General features: G+C 42.9%; 1 protein-coding gene across 3 annotated transcripts in view; it reads right to left on the reverse strand.

Annotated features, from left to right (window-relative positions):
- Positions 1–713: 713 nt before the first annotated feature.
- PSMD1 (proteasome 26S subunit, non-ATPase 1) overlaps positions 714–16,036 on the reverse strand; it is a 75,443-nt gene continuing 60,120 nt past the window's right edge. For all 3 annotated transcript variants that reach the window (XM_075507068.1, XM_075507067.1, XM_075507069.1), the window contains 7 exons: positions 14,994–15,096; positions 9,561–9,730; positions 7,734–7,826; positions 6,333–6,425; positions 3,807–3,953; positions 1,766–1,920; positions 714–923 (listed from right to left, as the gene is read on the reverse strand). In XM_075507068.1, the coding sequence (XP_075363183.1) occupies positions 1,774–1,920; positions 3,807–3,953; positions 6,333–6,425; positions 7,734–7,826; positions 9,561–9,730; positions 14,994–15,096 (753 nt within the window). In that variant the 3' untranslated portion in view covers positions 714–923; positions 1,766–1,773. The remainder of the gene's footprint in view (positions 924–1,765; positions 1,921–3,806; positions 3,954–6,332; positions 6,426–7,733; positions 7,827–9,560; positions 9,731–14,993; positions 15,097–16,036) is intronic.

The following is a 16,036-nucleotide window of genomic DNA, read 5'->3' on the forward strand; positions in this document are numbered from 1 at the left end:
GGCTTGTCGGTGATGCACCCTTTGAAGCATTACAGCCCAACAGGTGAGGGCTGGCTGGGCTGACAGCAGACGGTCAAGCTGCATTCTTTCCTTCTGACTGCTGCTCATTCCATACCCCTGACTGCAAATCCCCCCTTGGCTAATGATGCACATCAGTGTAACAACTTGCACGTCTGGATTCAACCCATCTAGGCCTGTAATGTATTTCTAGCTGCCTGCTCACATCAGCTACTATGTTCATATTTGGTGAAAGCAGTGAAAGCACACAGGAAAAAAAAAAGGGATTCTGTGAAACAAAGAGAAACGTGCCTCATTTCCCCATCACTAACATCCAGAGCCCTTCTATCAGCCCCACACTGTCGCACGAATACCAGGATGAGCAAGGGGGAAGATCAGTGCAAAGTCAGTATCACAGAGGTAATCTGGAAGCAGACCTCATCTGGACAGCTGCTGGCAAGCAGAGACCTGCCCTCTCCATAGCATCAGTGCTATGGCTGGGCCAGACTGGAATTGGTGCCTTTGCTCAGCCTAAAGGAGTGCTAGAGAAAGCAGAGATGTGCACAGATCCCAACAACTCTACAGAGGAGCAGAGTCAGTCAAGCTTTGCTGGAGGAAGATGCACAACTTGGGTCTACTTTTAAACATTTGGGGTGAGCGGAAAAGACTGTTGTTAGGCCTCCTTTTTTTTTTTTAAAGCAGCAAGTTTTCTGTCAAGAGTTTTTAATATATTTATTTGAAAACAAGGTTTTGTGAAAGAGTACACTAAATAGCATATATCTGTTCTTCAGCCATAAAACACGGACTATCAGCTTTAGCTCAGCACAGATTGGGGCTGCATGCACTGAACAGCAGATCTCGATAGAAAGGTCTTCATGTCTGTCTTTCTGATATCAAGCATAGTGTCTTCTTTAGAGGACATGATCCTGGAGGAAGGGGAGAGAGAAACCAGAAAAGCAAATGTATTTAACTAAGGCTTCTTGTGGTTGGCCCCACACACTCGCTCGAGCCTGCCACTGACGCAACATTTACAGTTTTTAGCAAGGAGTTTGTTTTCCTGCCCATCCACCAATTCAAGTGCATAATCTTTGCTCTTGGGAGCACTGGGACATGCCAGCCCATATTTGGAAATAAAGCAACTGGGTTTCTGCCTCTCAGTGAGAAACTTGCACATCAGTTCAGGCACTTTAACCAAGGAACCTGAGAACCGCACCATTCATTGCCTGGAACAGATCTACAAGTATCTTTATGTCGGGCTCAGAGAGCACCAGAGAGCCCATGACGGAAGCGTCTTTAAATTCTGCTCAGAACTGCTGGGAAGACAAGACAACCCCAGAAAGCAGAGTAGTAGTTCTCTTTCGACCAATCCTGCCACACTGAGGTCAAGTAGATGACAGCTTTGTTACATACACCACTTGCCCCTCTGGGACCATCTTTCATGAGCTGATTATTCCCAGCTCAGCTGTTGCCTGTGACCCCATGCACTGCTCTAACTCTGTCCAGCAAGGCTCTACTCAAGAGTAGCCAAGCCTGCGAGATTAGAGACCAGATCCAGTACAACTAGGTCAGGCCTGATCTGGAAGAGTGGACTTCTCTTTTATTGCTGCCAAACTCTTCAAATCGGGACAGAGCATGTTTCTGAATCTGGTGCAGAAGCCGTCAAAGAGCTAAAACAAGAGTGCTGGGTGCTGGTAACTGCTTCAGTTGATCCAAAGAAGCTTTTCCTTCATTGGGATTAATAAAGGTGAGTCTGCACACTACACTGTACCTCAGGTCTTAATCATCAATGTACTCGAAGGGCTCTGGTGGTTCAGGTTCCTGCTCCTCTTCCTCAATCTTCGGACCGTGAGCTGCCACAGGTTCAACCAGCTCCTCCATATCCTCACTGGTGTCCTTCAGAATGATGATGCCTCCGATGGAAAGCTGCAAGACAAGTGCAGTGAGCATTAGAGCTGCTTGCCTCTGCCTCGTGGTGGAGTGTTTGTGGCCACAATGTTTATGCTAGGCCATATGAGACACCTCAGCAGGAATAAGTTTCAGAGAGCAAAGCATCTGACACTCACCCAGATCCCTGCTTGATAAGGGGATGGAACAGATGGAGCCTATCCAGGCTACCTTTTGCATTTCCACTATCTAAGTCTCAGTTCGATAGCAAATGGCATCTGGATTCACAGCTTTACCCCAGTCTCAGTCCGGGGCTTTCCACATGAAAACTAATTGAACATAACTGCTTTATAAGGCTCATCTTTTCAGGGCAACGAAGCTTAGTGAAACCTCTGTGTAGCCGCCTCCCAGGAGGCTATCTCAAACAGAGACTAATCTGATCACCAGCTTCCACCGACTGAGGAATCCTATTAGCAGAACCTCATAAAAACAAAGGGGAATTAATTACGAAGATCACAACCAAACATCCTGGCAGGCTGAAACAAATCTGTGCGTCTCCAGGACTGAAACACAAGGTGTGAAGAGGCAGTGCTGTGTCACGCCTGGCTGGGATCAGGGCCTTTGACCACAGCAGGATTCCAGGCTATAAACAGCATTTCAAAGAGGCCTTTTACTCTGGCCTTCCCCAAAGCTGAGCAAAGGTCCAGAACAGCTCCATTTCGAGAGCCTCCTTGGTTACACACCCTAATCCCAGCAAAAAACTGCACTGTTCTGTTCTCTTCAAAACCTATTTGTGGGGGTTTAAGGCAGGAAACCGCACTCCCCTCACCAAAGACTTGGCTCCTTTTGAGACTGAAGCAAACAGCTACATAGGTCCACATTTCAGCTGCATGAGTGGACACTTACTGGACCACATAGCAGATCTTCCCAACCCAAATACCAGTTGGGTCACCTCCTCTCTTTAAAGGCTAGAAACTGAAAAACCCTTCCACAGCTATGCTAAAGGAGATGTTTCAAAAGGGGATGGTGGACAGAGAATTTCAATGTGTTGATGGAATTCCAGGAAATCCATTTATTAAAAACATATCTATTTTCCTGGAAAAAATATTACTTCTTCTGAACACCGTTTCCCATGCAGAATCCTGCAAAAGGGGGACGTCAAGTGTGTTATTTCTTGAACAAAAATAAAGGCCGGAAGATTTTGACTCATGAGATTTAGAGATCAGGAGCAAGCTTATTAGCTTTGCAATATATTTGAGCATCTCACAGAAAAGTTAGTTATCCCTTGGGCTTAATGCTAAAAGATCTTTTTCATTCTCCATCTGACAATCACATACTATCTCTTCTGTATGTTAACAAGAGATCAAGACACTTTTGATGAAGTGATGAAGGCACTTTTGATGAAGATGAAGGTCAGATGTAACTGAACAGGAAATCTGTTTAATGAAAAACCCCCTCCATTTAGGTATAAAACCCACTGCAGGATAATAAAGCTCCAGCACAAGTCTTAATGTATTTTACTGCTTTGACAATGAGCCTGTATAACTTCTCAGCCCATTGTAATGATCATGGCTCAGTCTTTATGTCCCCAGCAATGTCATTAATGCACAGAGTATGTCTGATCGGTTTCCACGTTGCAGTGTTTGACATAAGCGGAAAGAAAAATAAAGCAGCATTAGCACGGTTAAAAGGTTTGCAGCAGCTCTGGCTTTCCCCCAACTAGAACTGCATGTGATCATTTGGAGAGAGGAACATTAAAAAGCAAATATTACAACAGTGAAGTTGCAAATCTCTATAACACATTACAGTGGTGCACCAGCTGAGAGAGGCATTCTCATGTACACACAGAACTTCTGGGTCCTTACACACAAGCCCAGCACTGGGAACACTCTGTCAAGCACACGGACTAGGAAGGTGACACTTACTGGTTTGAAAGGCTGATATCGGCAGCTCTCTGTCATAGTGAGAACTTTGAGCTGAGCAGGCATGACTCTGGCTGGGTTGTCCAGAAGCTGGAAGTTCGGTTCAGGCTCTTTTTTCTTTTCTTTTTCATCCTTCTTTTCAGTCTCATCCTATGGAAGGGGAAGAGAACATCAACATGATTTTAACAGTAGTCTCTAGCCCTTTCACAATTCAGGAGGGTAAGGTACAACCTGCTACACTCTTAGCACAGGCAGAAATTCCAGAGCATGGTGAGAAGCCAGCCTCTTGCTGAGGAACAAGCTAACATGTATCTATCAGCTGGCACAGACAATGCCAGTGTGGCTCTAAGTAGTCTCATCATGGCAATGCCTTGCTCTCAACAGCAGGGGAAAATAAGTTCACCAAGAGGTGGTAGCGGAACAGTTTACCTCTGGCTTCCTTTTCTAATACTTCCTCTGTAAACTCACCACTTTCTGTTCACAACTGAAGATTCTTTAATATCACTACTAAGCACACGAAGATTGCCAAAAGCTGCCCTTCTATTTTTGCAGCTATACAGCTGTCACTGACAGCAGCTCAACCAAAATGACTCAATCTCACTGACTCCCTAGGGAACTGCAGTTAAACCCTCCTTTACCAATGACTCAGCAGCTGAAGGCAAAAGCTCAGAAGGAAAAAAAACACAGCATCCTTTACACGCTTAAGAACACAGATCATGTTTTCCCTCTTGCTTGGGAACATCTGAACTGCAAACAAAAAAGACTGCAGAAAAGATGAAAACAACCAATAGGAAATTATCAGGAACACCACCAAATGCATGGCACGTCCTGTAACAGCAGACAGGACTTTCTCTGGCGCAGTGACTGCTTGTTGCTTTGCAGATCTCTTGGAAGCTATGGATTACTAGTCATGTAACAGGCATAAAAGAAAAACAGGAAAGCAATTATACCTCTAAAACATTAGGACAAGGGCAAAACACTCGACTCAAACACAGCAGGTGGCAGCAAGCTCCCTTTTTACTATCCTCGTTTTGCTGCTTGATTCAGCCAAGAAAACTTTTCAGACATCTGGAGCATACACACACAAAGACACGACACATGAATCCTTTCTAATATATTGCTTCCTCTCAGCACCTGTACTTAACTAAGTTGTAGCAATTTTAGAAGAAACATGCATCTGTTCAGCACATTTTGCTTAGTATATAGTGCTGTAAGAATAATTCAAAGAAAATGCAATGTTTAATGACAAGGAAACATTGATAAAGGAGCAAAGAGACAAAAACCAGAGATTCTACCTTGCAGCAAGAAGACAAAAACCAGAGATTCTACCTTGCACGCATGAGATGATTCATTTTCTGAGCCAACTGTATAAAGTTCAGTGCCTACAATATGGCTGCATTTAAGTAGGTCTTGGAAGGTTTATACATACAACTTTGATCTTATGCCACACTCCCTTCACATACCATTTGTGTGTTTCTTTTTAAAATTAAAGAGGCAAAAAATTCTGTGACCACGTTGCTTTTCTCACAGAGATGTTAAAGTAGAATCAGTAAGGTTTCTACTGAGCATGTCAGCATTACTCATTTTCAGCTTACAGTTGTTCTTGGCATATTTGCATCTGTTAGCAGAGCATAAAAGGAAGGGTCCTTTGTCAGGGTACAGCAAGAATTTTAGCTGCCAAACGTTTTCCAAATTACAGCAACCACCAAGAATTCATTATCCAGCCATTTCTCTATCCCTCAGCTTGCTCCAGGCTCCAGGATGACACATTATTCACAGATGACGATGACAAGTTCCAGTGTCAGGTCTATGAGCTGAAAGAAATCATCAGAGGACCAAAGCAATCACCATAACTACTGAGCAGCATATGGATCCTATGCTCAAAGCTCAGCTGGTCCTGAGGTGGGTGTGAATAAACATTTGGCATTTTGATAGATGGGCAAAGCATGTAAGAAATTGCTGCCAAAAAGGTGAACATTTCAGAATGGGGGGTTAAGCATGTGCAAAACCAGAAAGTTTAAACTCCTCGGTGCTTGTAACTGAATTAGACACCAAACACATGCTACAACATTGAGTTCTTTTTAAAAGGTCAGAGGTACCAAGGACATGAAATTATTAAGACTTTTTCCACATTAATAAGTACATGGACAAGAGATAAAATTCCCTTGGTCTAGAAACAGCAGGCAATGAAATAATGCACAAAAGGTTCATGCAGTTAAAGGCACATAAATTTGTTAAAACAAGCTTCTGCCTTTAAGGAAGTCCATTACTTAACAATACTGAGGAAGATTTATTTCTCAGAAATAATGTATTCATAAATAATACCACCTCTTGCCTCTAACAGTGCGCACACACAGAGTAAAGATGCTAACCAGTGTATGCACTACACTGAAACGTGAGTTAATGCTTTGCTCAGAACTAACACAGGTGGCAGGGGGGACGGCATTAAGTGGGTGCCAGCTTTCATGACACACCTTCCACATTTATAAAGGGAGAAGACGACAATTAAGTTTCAATGTTTGCACCCACCACTTCCATCTTCTCCTCTTCCTTCTTCTCTTTCTCCTTCTCCTTTTCCTTCTTCTTGGCTTTTGCGGTGATGGACAGCACAGCAGTGGAAACCTGGATATGTCAACAGAGGAGGCATTCAGCATGACTGCAACACTGTACGCTGTGCTTAAGCTCCCCAGGCAGGAGAACAAAGGGAAATCAGCGTTAGGTCAGTTCTCAGTGCAGGTGTCAGTAAGACCAACTCCACTTCCTACCTACTGCTGTTTAAGAGACAAATACACCACTGTCAAAGCAAATAAATGGCACAGATGGGACAAAAAAATGCCATGCATGCAGACTGGGTCCAGCCATATATGCAGAAGGAGAGCAAACCTCCTAATACACTGGAATACAAGAATTCAGCACGTCTCCCTTCCAGTGAGCACATCTCTCTATCCACAGTAACTGTCCCTGTAAGGCAGTAACTTGCTCAGAGGGACAGGGAACAACCACATTTGTCACGTTGCTGGTGAGGCTTTCTAGGCTAAACATGGGCTCTTGGCACATTTTAATTTTGGCCGGGAAAGTTTAAGAGAAAGGATTTGTCAAATTCCCATCCTATTCCAAAGGCAAGAAAGCAGCTATGAGCAGTGAGCTTTGCCTTTCATCAAAGTTCATTTCTGCGTTCCTTGGTGGCTTGGAAATCTGTCCTGCCCAGCATTCAATCCTGGCAAAATGTTTTACAGTTTTCACACAATGTTATTCATCAGCATGACATGCCTGAGGTCTCCACTGCTGCAATTGCTCCCTAAGGGCTGCTCTGCCTGCTGCTGTGGTCTACTCAACAGCTTTTACCATCTTACGCCAGGAGACAAATTGCTTCCACTATTGTCCCTCTTGTCATCCCATAGGTCTCATCTCTTCCTTTTCAATACCCAGATATTCTCAGTTGCACACTTACCTTTTTGCAATCCACAGGCCCGACAGCTATTATTCTAGCACATGGGCCCACTGCCCTAAGCCCATGTATGCTTCTGTCCTTCCATATGGGACTATTTGAGAAGTGTCCCACCTAATATTCTCAATGTTTGTACTGCAGTAGCATTGTGAAGCCCAAGTCATGAATGAGGACCCCATTGTGCTTGGTACTGCACAAAGATGATACACACATACGAATCAGTAGCTTCTGAATACGAATTCAATGCTTCTGCTTGAGCACTGGAGACAAGGGAGGTTCCAGTGACTCAGTAGCACAGCAGTTGTATGCCATGATCAGCAACAGTCCCAGACACAGAAGGAAAAAAATAGTTAGAATTCTCTTTCAGAGACAATAGTGCCTGCCAATTTTTCTTTTGCTCTTTAGATTCCCTGTTAGTGCCACCAAAGTCCACGTTTATACTAGGAGTTAGTTTTTACAACACAGAAAGCTAACCCAAATACCTTTTCTTTCTCCTTTTCCTTTGGTACCTCAAGAGGTGGGGGGTAGGCAAATGTGGACGGTTTACAGTTGGACTTGTACTGGACTTTTGGCATCTAAGACAAAGAGTTAAAAAAATTGTTAGAGATGAGAAAAGCAGGGGAAAAAAATCCACAGCAGAATAATTACTTTAGCTTCATTTTCCTTCCAGCAGAGACAAACACAGATCCTCTAAAGAATACAAGCTTCCCCTTCTCCCCCTCCGGAAGCTGAGAAACTGTTATCAGTGGCAACAGTTCAACTAGAACAATGTTATTTAATTATTCTATAATTTGACTCTGGCAAGCCCTCCTAGCCTTCTCCATACAGTCCACACTATTCACACCATGCTTTGTTTTCATTGTTTCGAAGCTTTTGTGGTTTTGATGTTGTTGCTGTGCCTGCTCATATTAACACAAAATTGGTTTAAGATCTAAGTGAAGATCTGCTCTGTCAACGCATGCTAGGGCAAACCAAGCACTGCCTGACATTCACCTCTTGCAAAAGGACAGTACATTTTGGGGGTGGGTTACCAGTGTCACATATTCTCTTAGCTACTTAAGCAAGGGCAGAAAGCATCTTTTGACAGCCAATCCAAATTCTTAAACTGAATTAATTTCTGCAGTATCTCAACTCTCTTCCTTTACAACACATCATGGAGCAACAATAGAACAGGGCCTGCTCTGAGGAAGCAAGGTGGGTGTGGTGCAGCCCATAACATACATCCAGCTTGTAGCTGGCTTTAGAATGCAAGCCAAGTTATACAACATAACCTACAGCCATTTGGGCTCTCTGGAAACTCTAAGTGATGGGGAGAGGGAGTCAAAATGGCAGTACAGTCAAGCAGCCAAAAAGGTGCTGAGCCTATCACCACTGAGGAGGTGCAGAGACAAGCAGCAATGCAACCTCTGGGAAGTATTCAGGACAGAGAGGGGAGGGGGAAAGGAAAAAAAAACACAACCAAAAAAGGCATTTCCATGCAAACCTCTCTCTTCAAACACAGCGAGAATTTTGAGCTGTGTGTAGATTGACTTAATGCTTAGCCTGAAACAGATGAAGAGCAACCTAGAGCCCTAAGGTTTTGGTCCAGGGGCTGCAATCCAGCAAGTTGGCTCAGTCCCAGAGGGACTCTGAGAGCAGCTCAGCCCTATGCAAGCTCTGTGCATCACAGAATAAGGCTGCAGCAATGACAGGAGGGGGCTGCACACCCCTGTGCTGCCACATTCAGAAGCTTTTTTGTGGAAGTTACTAGCTCAGTTCTTCAGCACAGGAGACCCAGCGTGGTACACAGCTTGCAGGGGCCATACCACAGCTGATCAGCTGGAAGAACAGATGCATAAGAAAAGTGCAGTACCCACAACTGCTTGGTTTAATGTTTACTCCCCAAGGAATCCAAACAAATCCTGTTTTCCCACTGCTAGCCTTCCTAGGGGACAATATCACATAATTTATTTGGGAGGGCAGGGGGGCAACACACTTTTTTTTTTTTTTTTTTAAAATAACCTTGACCTTCTGGAGTGATAATGGGGTGGTCTCTGCCCACGCATACTGACTAAAGTTCCTTTCTTTGTAAGCTACTTTGAAGTAACGGGGTCAAAGTCTGCTCTCTACATTTTTCTTGTCCCTATTCCCACTACCAGCTCTGCAATTTAAGCCTGCTTTTCAGACTTCTTCCAGTTAGTGCCTTTTCTGGCACAAATGAGCTGGAAACATGCAAAGAAAGCCTACAAATCCATGCACAGCCGTCCCAGACCACTTGAGTCTTCCAAGCACCTATCAGCACCCTCTTCTCCTCTCTGCTCCTTACGTACCTTAAGATCCTTGTTAAGGCCAATGACACAGGTTGGGGTGAAAGCCAGCGACAAGAAGTGTGACAGGGGGAACCAGAACCAGAACTGGGTGAAGACCAGAACCCCCACCACGGAAGGCATGTGAGTATGTCCTGTCCTCGACTGCAGCGAAATAGTTACGTTATGGCCCCCTGTAAGGAATCATAAATGAAATAAGTTAGTTAATGCATTCCTGGGTACTCCACAAAGACACCTGAGCAATGCATCTCTAAAACAGCTAGGGGCTACACAGCACAAGCCAGGCAATGCTGTCAGCTTTCTCCTCTGGAACACACCTCCCTGCTTTACTGTGATCTCAGCTTACACAGTAAAACAGACATAACAACCAAACTGCTCTATCTGCTAGATATTACCCAAACACAATCAAGGAATACAGCCCTTCCATGCTCATTTTGCCAGGATATAGGTTAAACAAAAGTACAATGCAGAAGGCAAGGAGAGGGGGAGAAAAAGGCAAACCTTTGCCATAAGGAGTTTTAAAAGATAGCGTGTAGATGATCCACAAGACAAGACTCACAAGGAAAACAGCGCATATAAAGCAGTGCATACAGAAACTTTTCTTTCTGTGGCTGCCTCCCTGACTGTCAGTTATTCAGAAGAAATATGCCTAGGTTTTTATCCTACACCATCTCAGTAGAAAAAAATGTAAACAGCAGCAACTTCAGAAGTTGCTTCTAGAGGTTATCAATCTAAGCAGCAAAGAGACAAGCTCCTGCAGTCTTTGCAGCAAAATTACATCTCTGCCAGACAACCAAGTCTTAGCTTTGTACTTGCAAAGCAGAGACCAAAACAACTCCATATGTTGATGTAGTGCAGAAACATCCAGCTAGAAACCAAACTGAAAGACTGGGCTTGCAGACAGTGAGAAAGTGTTAATCTGATCTTCAGTCTTCTGATGAACACAGTGAATTGAGTTGAATAGGGCACCAGGCAAGTTCATTACCGCTGAGAAGACCAGGTGCAGGGAGGTTAACTTTGTTAAAATACAAACACCCACTCGTTGCAAGCCCACAGTGCTTTGTAGCTGAAAATCCTGAACTGGAGTAGCATTCCCTCTCCTCGCACAAACAGCCACCTCAACAGGGCCAGGCAGCAATGGAGCTGTCTGAGTTTTAAAGACAAGGAAAATCAATTTTTGCTGCCAAAACTAATGAAAGCCCTGAATGAAGCAGTAATCTCATCTTACATATCTGTCAGTGTTAGTCCCAGCAGAAGCAGTAGAAGATGGAGGATTTTGATGCCCTCCTGTAAGATACTCTGCATACGTACTATCTACTTGCTTTTCCTTTTGTGGTAGCAATAGATCTCCTGCTGTTTTACTAGAGAACTCCTTCCAGCCGCCTCTTTGAAGACAGACAATGATACGGTCTCATCTTTTACTACTGCTAGGTCTGCTCTGCTTCTCATTATTTTCTCCAATACCAATCTCTCGCCCTTATACCTGAATTTGCCACAGCATTAAGGAGGGACTGCCTGAGGTCTTGTGCTAGCCTTAAACATATCAAACACTGCACACTCAAATTTCTGGTCTTCTCCTGCATCTTTACTTTGAACTTTTCTTCACTGCATCACTGTATAAGGGCCAGGTCAGCGATCTGCAGATATTCTGGATCAAGCAGCCCAGTGAATGTTGCATGAGCAGCTTAACTAGACTTTATCAAACTTCTGGACTTTTCAGAATTTTCAGAATTTATTTTAACCTTTAGTATTATATTATCCAATCTCTGGAATTTCCTGGATGAGTAACAGATTTCATATTCAAAAGATGCTGTCATGCTACTTCTTTCTGCTGTTTTACACCCACACACAGCCCACCCTCACTCCCAGGGTTTTGCAGGGAGCAGGAAAGGTGGGGAGACATGATATTGCACAACTGTGATTTATCTTCATGATTAAGTAGCAGCCCTGACAGCCTGCAAGGGAACACATTCCAGACCTTTGTCTGGATGGATGAAAGCTGTGACAGAACGCCTGGAAAAAGAAAAAAATTTCAAAAAACACACAAGAAAAGTTTTCAGGGCTCCTTGGGTAGTACTATAAGGTCCATCTCCCAGAATTCACACTGCCCCTGTGCAAGGTTCACTGGAATTAAAGTGGCTGTTCTGAAGGCTATGAGGATTTGCTGCCTCAAGTTTAATGTCAGTTAACAAGAGGGGGAGTGCAGCAAGCAGACACCAATGATTTATATATTTTGATGAACTCACTCTTTACATAGTCACGGTAGCACTTGGTAATACTCCAGCAGTGTAGCGCAGGACAACACACCAGCACAACAGTCATTAGATAAAGATGCTTTGTGGACCTTGGAAATTAGTTTCCAACCCCAGCCTAGGCAGCATCCCATTTTCAAACAGTATCATACTGTTTCCTTCTCTATCAGCAAAGATTTATAATCCACTTCATCAACGTAGTGAACGAAGATGACCTGAACTGTTAGCAGCAGCACAGAAAAGTAAAAATCTCACAGGACGAGCCATCAAAACTCAGGCAGAGTTGATTTCAGCATGTGCCAGTGACCTGATTCAAATAGGCAATGAAACACACGGTAGCTCTAATCTAATGGACAAAACCATTAGCACAGGATAATGGCTTTTTTCCTAACTACCAGAGAGTTAGACCCAACTTTACATGAAGAGCTCATGGAACAGGGACAGACAGGAGAAAGGTGGGAAACAGTAGCACTGAATTCAACACATGGGAGAGCAGACCTTATGCATCAAAGTTTATTTTTTGTACTGAAGTCTTTAACATCCAAAATATAGCACATTGTGTGAGATGCATATTTGGAGAGACAGCAATGAGGAGACAGGCAACTCCTTTCTCTGTAATTTAGATGACACTGTCTTTGTCATCACTCATTACAAATGCCTCCAAATTGTGTAGAATCCAGTACATCCACCATCAGGCTGTCAACCGCTTCTTTGGCTTCAGTCTGCACTGCCCAATGCTACAATCTGTCCCCAACCCATTGCACTGCTGACCCCACCCAAACCTCTCCTAAATACCGAGAAAAGGATTTTCCAGATATACTACACAGATATTTGTGTAGTGACTGCTGCTCCTCCTTTTTTCTCACTGACTGAGAAATGTGGCATTAAGAACCAAAGAAGATACCTAGAGTCCATAGGGCAAAATAGTTTTCAAGCAGGTAAAATGCTGACATCTAATTAGATCAGTATATCCCTTTTGTAGCTCACATTTACAAATACATACTCCAGAAAATAAAGCATATTGATTTTGCAAAGAACAGAATGGGAGTAATCAGCCTGGAACAAGAGAGCGTGTTTGTACATGAAGGGGAGCGTTATAAAAGTTCAGAGGTTTGGGGGGAAAAAAAGAATCCCTAAGTTTAAATTTAGAGTGTCTACGTTTTTCTTGTTTTATTAAAGAAGTAAAAATGTAGCTGCTGAGCCTAACAATTAGACAATGACTAAATTCTTCATTTCAACTTCAGTGCTCCCAAGGTATCCCGCTCCTTCCATGAAACCACCAGTCTAATGACTGCCTCATTGTCAGAGAAAAAAAAACCCACCTCCCATGCATCATTTCCCAGTTGTGCACTGGAAATCTTGCCCTTTAATCAAAGCCTGTCATTGGAAGAGAATTATACTTTTCTCCTCCCCGCCCCCCCCCCCCAAAAAACCCCCACCCAACAAAAAAACCCCAAACTCAGTTGCCCCAGCTGTGGCAGATGACACAAAGAACCTTTTCCTCCTGGTAGTGATAATTAAATTCTATAGCTCATTGTTTCAGATAAGCACTTGCAGTTGTATGGGAGAGCTAAAAAGAATTTATTCTTTTAAGAGGCTCTAATGAAAGTGGAAATAGGTTAAGAAAGGGTAGTTCACAGCCTTCCCCCAGCCACTCAGCAAGAAATAGAGAGGTTAAAGTTGGCACACATTGACATGTGGTTTATTAAAATTGGATGTTTCTGGTTTCCAAGTCATTATACAATACATGAGTGACACAGGAAGCAAATAAGGTTTTAGCTGCATTTTTATGATTTAATCTTAAAGGTCGGAATTCGAAGCAGGTCTGTACCGCTGAGAGAAAAATCTGGGAGCCAGCTGGGCTCTGGCTTCCCAGCAACACAGTAGGAGTATGGGAATGACCAAAATTATTCTAACAGTCTTGTGCCAAGAACATTGCTCAGTCTGAGCTCCAGGAGGGGTATCTGGGAGGCAAGAAAGATGAAGAAGGTGGTTCCTGTTGCTTTCTCCTCTGAGTAGCCCTACTCATAAAGCACAGAGCAGCCTGACTGCCACATGCCCCCCAGGAAGAGAGCTTTTCAAGCATGCTTCCACGCAGATAGGTGCGGGCAGCCCTAAGTTTTTCTTCACCCACCACATGACTTGGAGATGTAGTAATTTCATACGGTCACTCTGTAATGACAGTGCATGGTGCTGTGCTTAAGCCATGCCACAGAGACAAATATATGAGACTCCTTTGCCTATGTGACTTCAGGACTAACGTTGACCTCGGAGTACAGGGAAATCCAGCTTGTTTCTACCTACCACAGGGAATAACGAAGTACATGGCAAGAAGAGGTGACAGCACGAGAGACCAGGTGGGATAAACGGGTTTTGGAAACTTGGAAAGGGGATGCTATTGACACACACAGCACAAGTCAACTCCAGTAGAAGGAAAAATTCAAAACAAAACATTGTCTGTCCTCTTCGCTTACAGAAGCCTTCCTTAATAGGCCCTGCAATTCAGCCCTTGTGAAATGCTAATGCCTTTAGAGAATCCTATCCCTGGCTCAACATTTAGTCATTAACACTCATGAAATGACATTTCCTCTGCTAGAAAAAGGTAGTAGTCTGTGAAACTAACTAGGTCTTCTGAAGTAACACTGATGCTGTTAACTATGCTTCCCTCTTTGTGCAACACCTCTCTCAATAATCAGGAAAGAGGCAAAGCCTAGTTATTAAAAATATATCTAACACACATATATATATTTTAAACTGGTTATGTCAAGTTTTAACAGAAAAAGCAAAATATGAGGACTGGATACCACAAGGTATCCAAATTTCTGGAGCAGCTGCTTACTTAGAAAAATAAAGCAGCAACCTATCATGCTATAAATCAACATTCAGGGTGACAAAACAGACTTAGAGCAAAAAGATCGTATTTGTCCAGACTTCTGGACATGAATTCTGCCCCAATGACTGGTTGAGTCTCTCCTAACAGAAGCACGGTGATACAAGGTGAAACTACAAATCAAGGTTTATTTCTTTAGTTAGCTAAAATGACTTGAAATTTGAGATTTCTTGCCACTATTACACGACAGGCATAAAGCCAGCACCTCATCTCCCAAGTGAAATTTGCTATTACAGCTATTATAGCCAGAAAAGTTTAAGAAATTTTGACTGCTTTAAATGTTTGGGGAATTACCTGCATCCAAAATGCCTTGTGCCAGGATTGCTCCAAACTTTGCCATAACATCATCATGCTTATCATTGATCACTTTGGAATAGAGCTGTCTGAACTGGCTGACCTGGATAAAAAAAATAAGAAAAAAAGAGAGAGAGATTATAAAACTGACTACATGAGTCAAATATTCTGTCTTTAATGGAAGCATGCTAGATTTCTGCATCCTAGGATGACATCAGTCTTTTCAATGGCTTTAGTCAGTGGTGTTACAAGTCATCCCACTAATAATTACAGAGGTTTTCCCCACTCAAAGATACCCATATAGTGATTTTAAAATAGTCAGGATAGACATGCATTCCCAAACCACATTTTGCAGGCCTTATAGGAATAGCTTGAGAATCTCTGGAGTATCACTGGAATAAAAGACCAACTGATGAGTTTGTAGCAAGAACTACTATATGTTCTTAGGTGCGTGACACTGCACTTTATTAAGTTTCCTCCAATTCCTACTGCTGAAAACCTCAAACCTATTCTGTTTTTCCTGTACAATATTTCTGCTGTATTGATAATGCCCCTATGGTGCATCATCAGCAAATTTTGCTACTGCACTCCCACCTTTTAAGTGAAAAACATTAATGAAAATATTTAATAAAGTAACAGTTTATGCCATGGTACGTTCACCACAATATCTTAAGTGCACATTAGTAAGGGAAATTGCTAAACCTTTGCTTTTATCATCGTCATTGCTTCGAACAGCTTCACTGGTTCATTAAGTGTTGAAGAGAGAACAGTATCACATCCAGCAATACCTAAGGCTTTATCACAAATTAATAACTTAAGTCTTTTAATATATACAGTGGAGCAACAATACAGCTCAAGTAATTTTTATAGCTGAAAAAGCAGACCAGGAAATCCCAATCTGCAACCCAGTCAAAACCTGGGAAGCTGCATCCCATCTACAGCATGCCTGGAAGAATCTTTTATACCTCTTCCCTAAATTAATTTTAATCCAGATATCCATGTGACATTTTGTTTTAATTTTTCTTGTTTTTTGTACTAAGCCT

Source organism: Mycteria americana, chromosome 7 (genome assembly GCF_035582795.1).
Source record: "Mycteria americana isolate JAX WOST 10 ecotype Jacksonville Zoo and Gardens chromosome 7, USCA_MyAme_1.0, whole genome shotgun sequence".
NCBI lineage: Eukaryota > Metazoa > Chordata > Aves > Ciconiiformes > Ciconiidae > Mycteria > Mycteria americana.